The sequence below is a fragment of the Ixodes scapularis genome, unplaced genomic scaffold, assembly GCF_016920785.2.
Source record: "Ixodes scapularis isolate PalLabHiFi unplaced genomic scaffold, ASM1692078v2 PGA_scaffold6__148_contigs__length_123643588, whole genome shotgun sequence".
In the NCBI taxonomy this organism is placed as follows: Eukaryota; Metazoa; Arthropoda; class Arachnida; order Ixodida; family Ixodidae; genus Ixodes; species Ixodes scapularis.
Genome location: NW_024609881.1, coordinates 19,206,343 through 19,222,375, shown reverse-complemented (window position 1 = coordinate 19,222,375; position 16,033 = coordinate 19,206,343). Strand labels below are relative to the sequence as shown.

Below are 16,033 nucleotides of genomic sequence, written 5' to 3'. Positions count from 1 at the left end.
AAAGATGCGCATCGCTAACTGGTCATCACGCTTGACCTTCGAAAGCAGTCTCGGGTGCTCTGGGAACCCAGAAAGTCTCCTCTCGCCCCTTCACCGCCTTTCTTTGTCCTTCCTTTCAACTTTCAACATGCGACACCGCGCCACCAACGCAAAACGTAACTGCCTAAACTGTAAAAAAAAGAAAAAAAAAAGAAAAGTAAAGCCCCTCTATCCTGGGAAAAGTGGCGCCATTCATTGTTGCAGATATGCTCGAGGCACGTGCCGCGCGCCACTTCTGGGAAATTTATGGCGCCTGAAATCTAGCTCAGTGCTACAGTGTATCAGTGCTGCGCTGTGCCGCCATGATCTTCTTAGTGCCACTAAATAAGCTACGCTTCAGAGTAACGACACTTGGCCATATTGTGTCTTAAAATCATGGTTGCCAGTTATCTGAAGCTTTATTTGAAATCACAGGAAATGTTTTTCCGCCCTCCACAAATGTTTAAACCGTTCGCGACAGAGCAAAGCAATATTACACGAGCTTTCTAACACCGAATCTAATGCTGAGGAAGTCGCACTTTTGAATCATGACGATCGGCAGTTGCGTCTGCTCTGCGTACGAGCCAAAATGGCGGCGCCCATAACAATGTCAGGGAACGGAGTGCCGATACTCTAAGCGCAGCTTATTTAGTGGCTCTAGATCTTCCCAAGGGCTCCAGGTTGCACGTGCCTCGTGCATCGACGATCCTTGCTCTACTTTTGAAACATGAAGGGGCTCTAAGGGGGATTCCACCGCTCGTCACTCATTGGGTAAATTTCGCTACACAAACCTGAGTTTCAGGATTGCACAAGAGTATTCATTCGTTTGGAGGTTGATTATGAAGACTTAATGAAGGTTGTACGGCCCTTAGATTCTTCCTTGAGTGCGTGGGAGATTTCTAATAAAATCCAGAAATATGACCGTTTTGGCTGTTTTGAGCGCGTTTTGAGGCATTTTGAAAGTACAATTATTTAGAAGACAAACGGGACAAAACGCTTGGCCGTACGCAATAGGGGTGCCTCAAATCTTAATTTTAAGACCAAGACGAGAAAACAAAATAATGTTGTATTGGCGTATTTGTGTAAATAAAATTACCCTGTTAATCTTATTTCAACGTGTTAAACGAGATGGCGACACAAGTACTAAATGGCTCAAACCGGACCTTTTATTGTTGTTGGTGTTTTTCTCTCGAGCTTAATTTCGACCGCGATGTCTGGTTGCTCGAGGATCGGTAGCATGAGTAGCGAAAGATCTCGCTGTAAAGCTCACTGATCGTACATTCAATCTCCCGCCTCTGTCCATTTCAATCTGGAGGAACATCGTACCGGCGTGCTGTCATGTATGACTATTGCGTGATGCACGTTAAAGACGTCAGACAAGCAGCGGTATACTGCACTGGCTTTCATCTCCAATGAAGACATTAGACGCCCTCGGGGCTGACTAACTTCCCGCTGTGTAAACATACACACAAGTTCCAGACTTGTACGTAATCCGTTACAAGTAACGAAATTACTTGTAATCCTTACATTTATCAGTAATTTAGTAACGGAATAATTACATATTTTCTAGAGTAATTTTAAAGTAATTGCCTTACATATTTGACGTAACGGATTCCTTGTAATCTGTTACATTTTTTTTTGTCAGAACCCCCCCCCCCCTCCACGCCCCCTCTAAATAAAGTCTTTTTTTTTCGTTCTTGTAAAGTCGAGTGCAGTGATACTGTTACGCGAATTGACCAGCGCAAAGGGAGGCTTGGCACTCTTCAGTTCCGCAAAGCCTTTTTCTGCAACACCAAGCCCCTGCATCTTTTTTTTTAGACCCTAACAAAAATGTCAAAAGACCCAAATGAACATTTCTACAAAAAAAGAAAAAAAGAAAAGAAAGGGGGGGGGGGGACAAGTTATTCCGCTTTTCTTTTTTTAGTCCTTTTGTTTTTCTTTGCGATCGAAGACGGGGAGAGGAGGACACCAAGTGATTGTATGCCTCTTCGAGAAGCTCGATGCGGTAAGTGCCGTCCCTTTTTGTCCCAGTCTCTTTTTGTCCCAGTCCCTTTTTGTCCCAGTCTCGGGGTTTTCGTCGAAATGTTTAACCACCACCAGCTCGTTTGCGCCCTTACCTTTTGTTCATTAACACTGTCCTTTCCGGTTATAGTGACTACGACCGTTTTCATAATGCCACCACACGAGGCAACGCTCCGTCTATTCTACCCTTTTTGTGAGTCAGCTTTTTGCGAGTACTTAGAAAATGGTAATAGTCTTCCTTTCTTCTTCTTCCGGTTTTGCCCCAGCAGGACGCATCTTATCTCAAGCAGATATTTTTACAAATAAAACATAATGGTGGCTGACGTAGACTTGATATTCTGGGCTTGAGGAGAGAGTGAAATTCGTGGGCGCGGCTTACTTAGTACTCTGCCCTTTGCTGCCCGTGGCATCAGCGGACGTCTATCTGGAGAACACCGGAGTAAACTCCAGTCGGTTCGTGCTTTGTGCATTTTTGAACTGCACCAAGAAAGGTACACACGGCAAACGTGCGTTTAAATTTCCTTGTTTGAACCGACGTTCTAATTATTGTTGTTATGAGTGTCTTTTTTCTTCTATTACTTATATTTATATACTGGTAACTTTTTTTATTCACCAACGTCTGAAGCGGGGCTCGAGCTGTTCCGAATCAAAGGAAGAAGAATATCGAGCCAAACCTTATTTATTATTTAATTATCACCTTACTGTTACAACTATGTTTTGCTATTGATGACTACCACAGCTTCGCAATTTAGACAATATAGAATTTTAATGGCTCGGTTCGATGACTCCGATAACAATATCCGATGCTTCGCCGCCGTTTTTGCGCAGCCATCATATCGTTATGAGGTACCGTTATCGCGGGTATCGGAGGTATCGGAAGAATCTACTAAATCTCTCGAATATCAGGCAACGGCTGCAGCGACGAAGCTTTGTTCTATATTCGAGGTAAATAGTACTTCCCTTGCTTCGCTGAGAAAGCTCAAAGCAGAAAATGAAGCATTCGTGAGGAACAATTTGGGCACTCGCATCCAGTGCCTCAGCTCAAGTGGTGTTCAGCGTAGCAGTCGACATAGTGAGTAAGAAATACCGCAAGATGTTTGACGACACTTTGGAGAGCTAGCTGTTGCTCAAAATACTCAAGTTCATTAAATGGAACACGTTGCAACAATAAGAACTTGAATAACCCTCTTCCCTTTGTTTCTTACTTGAGGACAATAATGTTAAAAGTAACGCCACGAAAGTAACGGATTACTTTTTGGGGTAACGGTCAGTTACTTTTATGGGAGCGTAATTGTAGTTGTAAAAATTTACAATTGAGCCTTGAGTAATTGTAAGTGTAATTCCTTACTATTTTTCAGTAACGTGTACAGGTCTGCACACAACAAAATTACAACTGATGGCTCGGTTGGTTGGCACTTTTTGAACATTGCAAAAAACAATAACTAGTGACGGCTTGAAGCCGAGCTAGTTGGTTCATGATTGTTAAAGTGCGAACTGAACGTTTTACAGACACACACACAGAGAGGAACGTTCCTCTCTGTGTGTGTGTGTCTGTAAAACGTTCAGCTCGCACTTTAAACAATAACTAACATGCGCATTCGTGACCGACCCGAGGTTCCCCAACCTTGTCGCGAAGCTGCCACACACCTGCGATCAACTTAGACCCCTCCTTCGTGATGCCGCACAGTACATTATCAGTGCCCCACATTACCGCACTGTATTATCATTATCACCCCCCATGCGGGCCTCTCCTTCACTTATTGTACAGGCTACATGCCTCTCTGTGGAACCTGCTCTTACAAGCACAAATAAAAACATACCTACCTACAAACGAATATTTTAGTTTTATGCGTAACATCAGTGTTCCTTGATGACACGGGGGAAATATCAGTGTTTGCAAGCTCTGCCGAATGTAGATTCTGACGAACAATAAGAATTAATGCCATGCATAATAGGGTGTTTAAATGCCCATACACACAGTTGCGTTTTAGTGCATTTGACTGCGCTGCGTCAAGAAACGGCAGCGAGTTACCTGCATATCTATGCTTCGCATGAAACGTGGAAGAGTATCTTGGCACGCGCCATACGAAGCAGGGATGTCCTGGTTTTTCGCAGCTGCAACGCAGTCCAGCACACACAAACGGTCTCAAACACAACTGTTTATGAGCCTTTAGAAGATCGTTACCGCTGCCTACCGCTAAAGCCCCTTCATGTTCTAGAAGCAGCGCAAGGTGCGTCGATGCAAGAGGCACGTGCCACGTGCAGCTCTTGGGAAGATCATGGCGACACGCGACACAGCGCAGCACTGAGCTAGATTTCAGACACCATGTTCTTCCCAGAAGTGGCGCGCGGCACGTGTCTCGAACATTTCCACAACAATGAATGGCGCAACCTTTCCGAGGCTTTACCGATTGCGGCCACCTTGTACTGCTCTATGGTACAGGTTTTACCAACGTACCACTCCATCTGGGAATTCTCCCCCCCCCCCTCCAGTGAGGGTATCACCCCCCATCCTTACCCCACCTTTTCCTCCTGGGTGGCGGCCCTATCTGGCACAAAGCTCGGTGACCAGCAGCGACTAGTTGAGCGAGCCTGCCGGGACTGGGTGGCCAACCGAGCCCTGTAATGCTAAGGGCACCGACCAGGGACCGCAAGGTCCTTTCACTTTTTGAGTATTAAAGTTTACGAGGACGATTATAATAGAGCATGCTTCGAAGTAATAGCGTGAGCTCCCGGTTGTACTGCCGCTCTGGGAAGTTGCAGGATCGCTATGCTCATGCCCATGTTCAACGAGGGTTACTAATAGAAACAACCAACACCGACACGCCTCAAACAATTGAAATAGGCACTCCAATGTATGTTTGAGATGCTTACAATTGCTCGAAAGCACCGAGAGACAGCAAGTTTGTCAAAGATACCTTGGCATGCGTGCTTCATTTGTGATTGTTTGCTTGAAGTTAGTCTGTCTCAACTGGCGACTTGTCTCTCAGCTGTAGACGAGCAATATAGCCAGTGCAGTGCAGCCGCTAGCCTGGAGTATTTAGCCTGTGCCACGCAGTAGTGATACACGACCGCACGCAACAATGCTCATCACGATCGAAACGGGCAGGGGTGGGGATTGGACCTAGGATCCCTGGATACCTGGATACTGCAGCGCGAGCTTTCACTCCACTTGCTCCGAGCTGGTGTGCATAAGCTCACTCGGCCACCGATCCCCCTGTATCTGTCTGGACTATCTCTTCCACCGTGGTCTGGACTAAAGCCCTTCGATGTGTTTGCGTGTGTCTTGTAAGTACCGTCAAGTGCGCCAGTGCACGAGGCCTGTGTCTCGAGCGGCCCTTGGAAGCAGTTGTCACCGCAGTATTGAAATGGGTGGCCCTTGGAAGCGAATAACAGCGGAGCACCCGCTCCTGGCGCGTGTCTTGCGCGTTTCCACAACAGTGGTTGGCGGTACTTGTAAGCGTGAATTTTATTAATGGAATTTATTCTGCACTTGCAAGCAGCGCCTTCAACTTTAGCCGCCAAACTCAGAAACCTCACTCAAACTACACTCAAACTGAAGGGCCCCTCCACTTCCTCGAGGAAGGCGCGAGGGCCGCGCTGGCCAATCGCGAGGGCGGATCCGCCGTCGTGTATTTGTGTATTTGAGTGGTTCTTTTTCGCTGGCAGGCAGAGTGACGTAAAATGTCCTTTCTTGCCATACCCATTACCAATGTTGTCAGCTGCTGGACACTTGGCGCGCGATTGTGGACGAGTAGTAGAGCCGCGCCAGTTGCATGGACAGAGAACTCCTTGGTACAGTTCTCGGGTGGGAAACGGTTGCTTCTTGTTGCTTTTGACACGCCACGCAGAAGTGTGTGCCTCGCCGACGGTCACGCTGTACCATAGAGCAGTACAACGTGGCCGCAATCGGTAAAGCCTCGGAAAAGTTGCGCCATTCATTGTTGTGGAAATGCTCGAAAGACTGTCTTGTATGTTTGTCATCAATGTTCCTCTTTCCTTGTAGTAAACTGCACTAGTGGTCGCAGTTTCTTTAACTGCTGCTTCCCTGTCTCTGAATTGCTCGCCGTGGAGATGGCGGTTTCTATAATGTCAGGTCTGCATTGAGCTAAGGTTTTTCACTCAACATGACATTGTTAAGTCCCACAACGAGTTTATTTCTTATTAGCTCTTCTTTCTTGTTCCACTAGTCGCGCGTCTCTGACATCTTGTAGAAGTCCTCAACAAAGTTGTCAACAGTTTCGTTTGCCTCTTGTTTCTGCCTGTGGAACTTGACCCATTCGTAAATAACGTTCGTACGCAGCAGGAAGTTTTTCGCGAATGCTCGCATCACGGCATCGTAGTTAACTTTTTCAACGCCCGTCAGTTTGAGCGAGGTCAGCACGTCTTCCACTTTAATGTAGAGTTAAAAAGATAAAACTGCTGTAAAATAGTTCTGCACATTTACGTCACTCTATTGTTAACATAGAGGTATAAAATACATTGTCGTGTATTCTACCGTTGTGTGAAGTGTTTGTTTAGTATATTGTGTAACTAGAGCAACGTTCACACAAAGGAAAAAAAAACGCACAGATGCGAGGGAACTAAAAGGGTACAAACAACACGGCCTGTAGTTGGACCCTTCTTTTCAGATTGTCTTTGTGGTTTTAATGCAACCAAACGTATGCAAGATTCACAGTATACATAATTCACAGTGCATTATGAGTTCGGCACGAGGGGTGTTTTTTAATGATCTTGTTTTTTCGCTGCCGATACCGGCAACTTAGAGGTAGGTAGATATGACAACTTTCTCGATATAGTCCCCCTGTAGCCGAATGCACTTGCACCATTGGTGCAGCAGTTTTTTAGTGGCCTGCCGTTACCATTTTTTTAGTAGAGCGGCATACCTACGCCTGGGCAGCTGCGTCCAAATTATCAATGACTGCAAAATGGCGCGACGGAAAAAAAAGTCTAATTCTATAAGGCATCGGCTCATTACGGTGTCGCGTGCGTCCACGTGAAGTCGTGATTTGCCGGGGCCGATGTATGATGCCATTTTTTTCGACGCGTCCTGGAATCTGCCGGACGTTTGGTGCTGCTTGAGCGCGACCGAAGTTGCCGCCCCCCCCCCCCCCCCCCCCCCCGTGTCATTGATGAGCCGGAAGAAGCTGTCTAAACCCAAGGGGGTGTGGAGGGGGGGGGGGGGGAGGGGCAGTGACGCACAACTGAAAAGGGGCACCAGCAGGACTCTAGAAAGCTGGTGGGTAAATAACAAAATCTCAGGACACAAGAAATTTCTTTATAAAGAACCTGTCACCCGATTTCGAATCAGCTCACCAGAATAGAGAAGTCAAGGATAAACTGCTCACACCATGAACCAATATGGCGACCATACTGGGAGCTTGGCGCAACTCTGTCAGAATCTAATGAATGCACTACTTATAAAACAGAAGTATAAGTCTATAGTTCCCAAGGTTCGAACAATGCCACTAGCGAGCAAACTAAGTAAGTTTCCGAGAGAAGAGGCCCGTGATTTTCAGCCCAGGTAAATAAACTATGCATCGAAGAAAGCTAAAACTCAGTGAGAATGTGACGATAGCGGTTAGAATTGATAGACGCGAAAGCTTGAAAACGTAACGTTCCCCGTCTAAAAGAAAATATTGAGAAACACGAATTTTGTTTAAGTCGGCGTCTATTTAAGCCTAATATCGTCAAAATAAGAACTGACGTTGTGAACGCTTCTGGGATTTATAGGTGTGAAAAACACTTGTCAGGAAGAAAGAGACTATTGTTTTCTTTCTTGCTGACAAGTTCTTTCTTTTTTTTTTTCCACTAAAACAGGCTTAGATGCACGTCGCCTCAGAGAAAATTTCGTCTTTCTAAATTATCTTTCGATCCAGATAATGTCATGTCTCAAACTTCCGCGTTCTTTCCCAACCGCTATCACCTTCAAATGGCGTTTGAGCTTCCTGCGATGCATAGTGTACTTACCCGGGCCAAAAAAACAGTTTTATTTTCCCAAAAACTAAACGTGTCCCGGAAAAAAAACACACACACAAAAAACAAGTTTTCTTTTTTCTTTTTTGTTGAAAAAATGATTTATGCGCCGCGGAACGCTCATTCTGCGACATAATATAGCGCTAAAGGTCCCAACCAGATGCCAGTGTTTCAGCACTAACCGTTACCTTATGCTGAAATTATAAGTGATTTTCCGAAAGTTTCAGTGGGTACATGGGGCCCATTTTCGCCCGCCTTCGGTAACTTTCGCCGGGGAGCTCCATGTAATTGAGAGGTCGGTCTGTAGTTATTTTCCCAATTATAATGTCAGGAAAACACTCAGAACTTTTTAATAAGATAAGGGTTAGTGCTCAAACTTTGGCGTCTGGTTTGGGCCTCTCGCACTACATTTCGGGTGGAAAATCAGCGTTTGGCAATGCATAATTTATTTCTGCAATGAAAAAAAAAGTATTTTTTTGGTAATACTGTAATAATGCCCCTCGAGCCGGGGGGGGGGGGGGGGGCACTTTGTCTTTGACTATTTGTATAACATTTTTAGGTCCTCCATTCGCGACGTCCGCGCCCAGCAGACATACGCGAACGGATAGCAGACGACAAAATAAAACAAACATTCGTCTAAATTATAACACTTTTTTTAGCGAATGAAAAAGTTAGTTTGTTTCTAAATGCAACGGAATTATTGTTTCCGGTTATCCTGCTCGACCGCCAGTTTCTCTCTGGGCGTTTTTGCGTTCTTCAGACGAAAGCCCCTTGGTGTTGTTTTTACCAGTACCGCCAACCATTGTTGTGGAAACGCGCAAGACACGTGCAACAAGCAGGTGCTCCGCCGCCATTCGCTTTCAAGGGCAGCTCATTTCAATGCTTCGCCGCCATTTGCTTCCAAGGGCAGCTCATTTCAATACTTCGCCGCCATTTGCTTCCAAGGGTTGCTCGAGACACGGGTCTCCTGCACCGGCGCATTTGACGCCACTTGCAAGACAAACGCTAACACATCGAGGGGTTTTACTTCACACTGAAGTCCCTTCAAGTTTTTAAAGTTGAGCGAAGTGCGTCGATGCACGAGGCACGTGCGATGTGCAGCCCTTGAGAAGATTATGGCGGTACAGCGCAGCACTGAGCTAGATTTCAGAAGCCATGTTCTTCCAAGAAGTGGCGCGCGGCACGTGTCTCGAGCATTTCCACGGCAATGAATGGCGCCACATTTCACAGGATAGATGGACTTTACTCCACAGATACGGGGCGCCGGTTTGCAAACCAGCATTTAGACGGAGAGCAGGGCGATATAGGACATAGAAAGTGCTAACCTGCCGCTTTATTTCTATTTTTAAAATTTTTCTACCTTTAAATAAAAACTGTAAAAATAGACAATATTTTTTTTTCTTTGCAAAACAACGTTTGCGTTCTAATTGTGCCGGTCCAAACGGCCGAAACGCCGCACCCTGTGCTTTAGATAATTTCGAACGTGGTTGGAACCTCGAATCCAATAAAAAATCAGAGCTTATTCTACGTTATGTAAGCCACTATAATCTACGCTTGTACTGGCTCGTATCTCGCGCCGCCCGTCGGCTGCTTCCGGCAGCGGCGGACGGAAAGCGAAGATGATCTAGCCCGAGACCGGCGGCGAACAGCTCGTGGCCCGAGCCCACCTCGAGGGTCCGACCTGCATGCGCAGCTCGTTTGTTCCGGAAAATTTCCGCGCCATCTATGAGGAAAAGGGTACAAATAAATAGCGAGAGGCGTGGAGGAAAGAAGGCGCCGTAGGAACAACGTTGGAAGAAATGGAAGAAGCAGACGCTCGGTTCATTTTCCCGCCCGTCTCCACGCCATTTTGTCCTCGTTCGTTCGTGGCATTCGCAGCTTTTTGTTCACTTGAAACTTTGGAGCGGAAGGCAACTGGATACTCGAGAGACGTATTTCACTATCAATCTGTTGCTTACTTTGCAAGGATAGTGTAACGGTGGCATGAATACAACGCCCTTATACGATGTTTACTTGCAGAATTTGTAGTTTCTGTTCAAGCACCTTGCTGGTTGCGCAAGACACTTCGATGAGCACGCTTTCAGCTCTCGAATTCTTCCGTGTGTGGACGAAGGATGCTATCGCCAGTTTTTTACGTGTGATGCTCTTAGGTGTCAAGTTTTGAGAAGACATAGGCATTCAAACGCCTAATGGTAAGTTTGGTTTGCTTCGAGGAGTTTGGAAAACTTTCAGTGCACTTTGCCAGCATGCTTAGTCGAGTCCCACACAAGGGAGGCTTTGCTAAAAATCTAAATGGTTACGTCACCGACGGTAATTTATTTTCGTGTCTGTGCTCAAACTGTCAGAAGATATTCAGTGTGAAATCATAGTTCACGGCACATTTGAACAGGGCGCATTCACGAGTGTAGGGTTTCATGGGCGACAGCGCATTGCCTGCGGAGTCGCTTTAGGTTAAGGACTCTTCGACTCGAGCGACTATACTTTGTTTCAGCTTCGGTCCAGACGCAGCCAAAGCTAGAAGCGCGAGCTCCGGGCTTTCAGCATTTCTGCCAAGCACGCGCGCTCGTGCAGTGCAAGCACTGTTCTGGGCCACATGCTCGCGCTTGTAGCATCGGCTGCGTCTGGACCGAAGCTGAAACAAAGTATAGCGCGGATTGTAATGAAGACGGTGTTGATAACGTGATGTACTCCCCTGATGATAACCACGGCGTGTTAATGTCTCTGTCTGCGGTACAAAAAAGAAAATCCGTAAAATACGTTAATTCTTTTTTTTTTTTACCTGAAGTTGAACGGAAAGCTTCTTATGCCGGTATCAACACTTCAAAAAAACATTGATGAATTTCAACATCGGCATCTCTTGTACAAACAATGCATGTTCGGCAGACTTGCTGAAAGCCTTCAAAACGTGCTTGGTTCAGTCGAGGTTACCCGAGTTTTGCTAGACATTGAGTACAATGATGTTATGATCCTGAATGCTACCATCTTTCTTCAAGAAAACATGAGGAGGAGGAAAACTTTATTGAAAAGCTCAGGTCCGAGCCGTCTTAAGCTTCCGCACTGGAGGAGGAATCGCCCTGTATAACTTGGGTTAGGGTTCTTCGTTGCGGAGTGTCTAGGTTCTCCCGCACATGACGAAGTAGGAGAGGCCAGAGCTCGTTTTGTAGGTCAGGTGGAGGAGTGGCCTATTATACCCAGAGTAGGGGAGGTGGGCAGGGAAGTTCAGAGGAGTGGCGTGAGTGAGGGAGCTTGTGGCTCTTGGGCAGAGCCAGTAGGTGTGCTCGTTCGATGGGTATCCCCCGTATACCTGACACGAAGGCTGTCTGGGGCGTCCCTGTATGTAGTGATTGTATTGATCGCAGGGTAGGGAGGTTTGTGGTTGACGAATGAGGCTGGCGTCTGCTCTGTTGAAGATGGTGCAGGGTGATGAGAGGGTGCACCGCTGGTGTCGAAGCAGCCGGAGATGTCCTCTTCACTCCGAGAAAAAAAGGGTGTAGTCGGGTGTATCGGGCGCACATGCACGCACCCCTTTCCTGGAAGATGCACCCTCCGTTACCCAGCCAGTGTACTTGTACACCGACAATGAGAATCCTTCTCTTCCTTAACGTCTTCGCTTCAACAACATTTCACCTCAATTCGGGGAGCACAACACAACGGTGGCGGCGTTGAGACTGACGGCTGTTTTTCACCGCCCTTTCGGCTGCAAAAAACAGCCAAGGGGCTGCTTTGTACACCCAACTTTGTACACCGCCACGCAAGCGAGCGAGCATAACCACACTGTGGGACTACTTGGCGCGTCGTCTGCTAGAATCCTATTCGCTACGTTAGATTAGTGCACCCGCTAGGTGGCGCCAGCGAAATATCTCGTCGCTAATAGACAATTTCATCTGACCTCCGCCATTTCTCTGCTCGTGCGGGCAAGTGCGTGCAATTACAAACTTGCCAAAGCTGCCTTCACGCACACGCTGCACATGCAAGCTTGCACGCATACGGAACCAGTCAGACGCCATGCTTGCAATCGAGTGAACTAGAATATTTTATTTTCTACTTCATTGTACCAATAGAAAGATTCACTACCGGTCGCGTCACTAAGCTCGAACGATATAGACGCTTCGCAACATGTCTGCATGGGCGCCGCCATAACCGACGTTCAGCTTTTGTTCCCTCTTATACCGTCTGCTTTACTTCATCATTACTATAACAGGCAAGGTTATTGCCATTACAGATTGTACTGCGCCCTTCTTCCCAGCATTAGCATTTGTGAAGGCTCGTCAACACCCGTTTCAGTGGCACGGTATCTCGGTAAGACAAGAGGTCAGCAATGTCGGATATAATCTGGCGCGAGTGCAAGGCGTCTATTTTGGCTCTGTGCTCTGAAGTGGCTCTATACTCCGCGACAACTTTTCTTGGCAATGCAGTGGAAGGTACAGGCCCGCGTCCCCTCTCCTATTTTGTGTGTACGCAGGCTCTCCTTTCCCCCATTTCCGGGGAGAGGAGGAGAGCCCGCGCACACACGAAATGGGAGAGGGGACGCGGGCCTGTACCTTCCACTGCATTGTCAAGAAAAGTTGTCGCGGAGTATAAATGGCTCTGAGGCAGAGCTCGAGCGCCACAAGCATGCCAGGGAACGAGCGTCGCGTGCACTTTCAGATCGCGTGTTCTTCATTCGACTCTACGCTATGCCCAGACGCATCGCAACATGAAGGCCCCTTCTCTTCTGACCCGAGACCGCACCGCTAGCGCCCCGACTGCCCCGTTGGACACAGCGCTTGTTTTCGGACACGTCACTTTCCAACGGCTGGCACTGCTGTGCGCCACACTTTCCATCTTCATCGCAGTAAGCAACGGTCTCGCCGCCGTGGTATTCGCACGGCCCGTGGAACACTGGTGCAGACCACCGGCGGAGCTTGCTTTCATGCACACCGACGTCTGGAAGAACCAGAGTATCCCCGTGGAACCGGACGGCACGTTCAGCAAATGCACCCGCTATGAGCCTCTACTGGACGCGGGAAATGCCACGGAGAACCGGACCGTGGTCTTCTGCAACGAGTGGGACTACGACCTGGCGACCGCGGGGAAGTCCATTGTCAGCGAGTGGAACCTGGTTTGCCACAGACACCGGCTCCTTTTGCTCCATTCGCTCGCATACTACGGAGGAGCCATCGCCGGGAGCGTCATCGGGTGCTTCGGGGACAGCATTGGCCGCAAACCTGTCTTCATGGTCGCGCTCTTACTTCAAGTCGCCTCCGGCACGGCCACGATCTTGTCCAACACGATTCTCACATTTATCATCTTGCGCTTTCTAACATCGGTGACATCTTTGACAGTTATGAACATGGCGTCTGTTCTGCTGTTTGAGGTGACGAAGACAACGCATCGCGTCGTCTTCTGCGCCTTTGCCGCCTCATGCACATCTGCGGCGCTGCAAATGTTCCATTTCCTCTTACTGGCGGTAGGTGGACACTGGAGGGTGGCTCAGGCGATACTTATGGTGCCGACATGCTTCCTCCTGTTCGCCTCTTACGCCATTGAAGAGTCTCCTTGTTGGCTGCTGGGCTTGGGCGACGTCGAAGGCACCGAGCGCGCCGTGATTTCGGCTGCCAGGGTCAATGGCTATCCCCTGGACGACGTGAAGGTCAAGATGAATAAGATCAGGTACGAGACGTTGCGGAAGGGCAACACGCAAAAGAACGTTCAACAACCGAGCCCCCTTGACCTTGTGCTGAACAGCTCTCTGCGTTTCCGAGCCGTTGTCCTTTTTTCGTGTACGCTCATGACGATTCTTCACTACTACGACACCTCTTTTGACAAGACCTTGGTGGAAAACCGGACGGGGCACATCACCCTAATAGTTGCGCGGCTACCTGTCTCGACAGCTTTCTTGTATGTCCTGCACTACATGAGCCGGCGCAAGATACTTTGCGTCACCATGTTACATATGTCGGTCGTGCTGGGCTTTCAGGCTTGGCTGGTTTGGCAAAAGGACAACAGCATTCAGCCCATTGTCACAATTATCATTAAGGGAATTCTTCTGGACATTATTTCAATGGCGATGTTCGTTTATGTGTTAGAGATATTCCCCACCGTGCTACGAGCTACGAGCTTCTCTTTAGGCTCCATGTTCGGTAGGACCGGAGTCGTGCTATTGCTCTTGAACAGGGGGCCCAACCCGCCAATTAATCGAGCCCTCGCCATGGCGGTAAGCGCGTTCATATTTACTCTGATCGGTTTAGCTTTCCTTGCTTTACCCGAAACGACCAAGGTCATGGCCACCAACACCATTCGGGAGACAGAACTTGAGGATATGTGGCAGGTGCCTGCTAGAGAAGACTTTACGCGTCGCAGATCTGTTTCTTTGCATTCAAATGTTTCTAAGAAATCCTAGACGCAATTTGTTTCATTAACGCCGCTTTACATTATGAGACGTTTTATAAAAGAAAAACGTGCAATGTGTCAGTGGCGTCATCTTCTATACGCGCCTCCCTTGAATCCGCAAGTGCTCATGCACCATAGAATAGATGGTGTTCGCTTCAGACAGAAATCCCTGCGTACACGCCTCAGAAATGTCGGAAAAATATTTTCTTTATACATATGAATGATTCGAACACGTCTGTAGCAGGGGTTTTCTCAGGAATTGAAATTAGGGGGTGCCTAAATTTTTAGGGGGCAGGGGGTTGTGTTAGGGGGGGGGGGGGCAGTGAGAATAGTGTCGTTGCGAGTTAGGAGGGTGCCTCCAGAAAAACAGGGGGGCGGGAGGTACACCCTCTAGGGGGTGGGTAGGGAAATCACCGGTCGGTAGACTTTTTGAATGGTAAAGCATTAACTATACCATGGAGTGGAGCCGGCGGCGCCGGTAACCGTAAAAAACCACTAAAGAAAGGCCCATTCACCCACTGCCTGAGCAAAACGGCTCACATTGCGAATTCGGTGGGGAATTTCCGACCAGCCCTTGCCGGTGGCACCGGCGACCAAAAACCCGCCAGCGGTGCACCACGTGACCCTCTTCACCCGAACAAAAAACGCCGGCAACCGGCGTTTTTTTTTTTTTTTTTGGCCTGGGTTGCGCGTGAGCTTTGTTAACTTCCTCCTCGGTTATTCTATGGAACAATAAGAACGCTGTATGTTTCAACAATATAAAATCTGACTCCTTGAGATGTGTGTAAACACAAGCGGCTTCACAAAAGTTTTCGAATTATTAACATTACAACGGTCCGCACTGCCCTGAGGATCTTAAGTTATAAAGTTAAATGAAAAGCAGAATATTAAATCATTGTGGAGCTGTCCGCACACACGTCAAATTTCTATATACCAGTGTTTGGATTTCAGAGGAATTGTCGCCATATTACAAGGGTCACATGGAGGCTTGAAAGCGTCGATTTTCATATTCTGCTTATTGTCATTGCCTTTTTTGGAGTCCTCAGTTTTCTCACTCCGCCCACCCCCCTTGAAATTGAAATGAGCATTCGAGTGTCGAACTCCATCGCTATGCATACACTTTTTTTTTTTCGCGGGGGTAATAACGTGTTTTTACACAGCTGTAAAAGAAAGTAATATATGATGCAGCTTGAGTCTCAGAGCAAACTGACCTAGCACGAGCGGGGGGGGGGGGGGGGGGGGGGGGGGGGGGGGGGAGGGGAGGGGAAACTTTTTCCAAAAATATTGGCTTTCTCTGAAACATCAATTATCTTTATCTTCGTTGTTTTCGCTATATTGCAATGCTATGGTAAAAAGAAATCAGCAGCGATGGCGGATAATAGCTGAAAATCTTATTGATCATGGAGAAAGCACTCGAAGAGATGAAGAATATTAACCGTTGCGAAGTTTTTCTTTGTAACGACGCGGTGCTTTCTGAGGTGGCTCCACCAGCTCCTTCTGCTTACCTTCCCTTTGGACAGTGTATTCAGATCAAAATTACTTTTTGTTTTCAATCAAATATCAAAAATTTATTTTTATTAATCAGCGCGATTGCTGTAAGTTTAGTCCAACTCCCCTAAATGTTCACGTTCCACGCATCGTAATT

The 16,033-nt window shown here is 47.5% G+C and overlaps 1 protein-coding gene across 1 annotated transcript; it reads left to right on the top strand.

The window, feature by feature from the left end:
* Positions 1-12,712: 12,712 nt before the first annotated feature.
* Positions 12,713-14,398, top strand: LOC120844172 (solute carrier family 22 member 6-B-like). The gene has a single exon (XM_040215820.2). It carries the CDS (start codon positions 12,713-12,715, stop codon positions 14,396-14,398), a length of 1,686 nt encoding a protein of 561 aa, XP_040071754.2.
* The last annotated feature ends 1,635 nt before the right edge of the window (positions 14,399-16,033 follow it).